Source organism: Octopus bimaculoides, chromosome 5 (genome assembly GCF_001194135.2).
Source record: "Octopus bimaculoides isolate UCB-OBI-ISO-001 chromosome 5, ASM119413v2, whole genome shotgun sequence".
NCBI lineage: Eukaryota > Metazoa > Mollusca > Cephalopoda > Octopoda > Octopodidae > Octopus > Octopus bimaculoides.
In genome coordinates, this window is record NC_068985.1 from 98,330,572 (window position 1) to 98,330,969 (window position 398).

At 29.6% G+C, this 398-nt stretch overlaps 1 protein-coding gene across 1 annotated transcript in view; it reads right to left on the reverse strand.

Annotated features, from left to right (window-relative positions):
* LOC106878048 (cytochrome P450 4A12B) overlaps positions 1 to 398 on the reverse strand; it is a 27,827-nt gene that overhangs the window by 9,859 nt on the left and 17,570 nt on the right. Inside the window, exon 4 of the mRNA XM_052968087.1 lies at positions 173 to 343. Coding sequence (XP_052824047.1) covers positions 173 to 343 — 171 coding nt within the window. The remainder of the gene's footprint in view (positions 1 to 172; positions 344 to 398) is intronic.

Genomic DNA, 398 nt, shown 5'->3' on the forward strand with positions numbered 1-398 from the left:
GGTAGAGAGAAATCCCATGTAGATCGAAATATCGAACTCTAAATCTATTATTATAAATGGTTGTTTTATGAAAGATGATATAAAAACGATGCCAATTCAGATATTTTATCATATGATGAATATTCATAAATATTACCATGTAATGAATATTCATATTTAGAAATAAACTTACCCCGAACACAACGTTCTCCAGCTCTTCTCTCATGAACTTTTTGTCGACTTTTCCTTCGAAGTACTTATCAAAAAAAGTATCCACTAAGGTAATATTTTCCATTCTCCGAGCCTGTTCCTCTTTACTGCTATTCATATTTTCTTGATATACTACACTGCGTTCATCGATTATCTATAAAAAATAAAACAAGTTGGAACTGTGTTAAATAATATTCTTTTCTACTCTA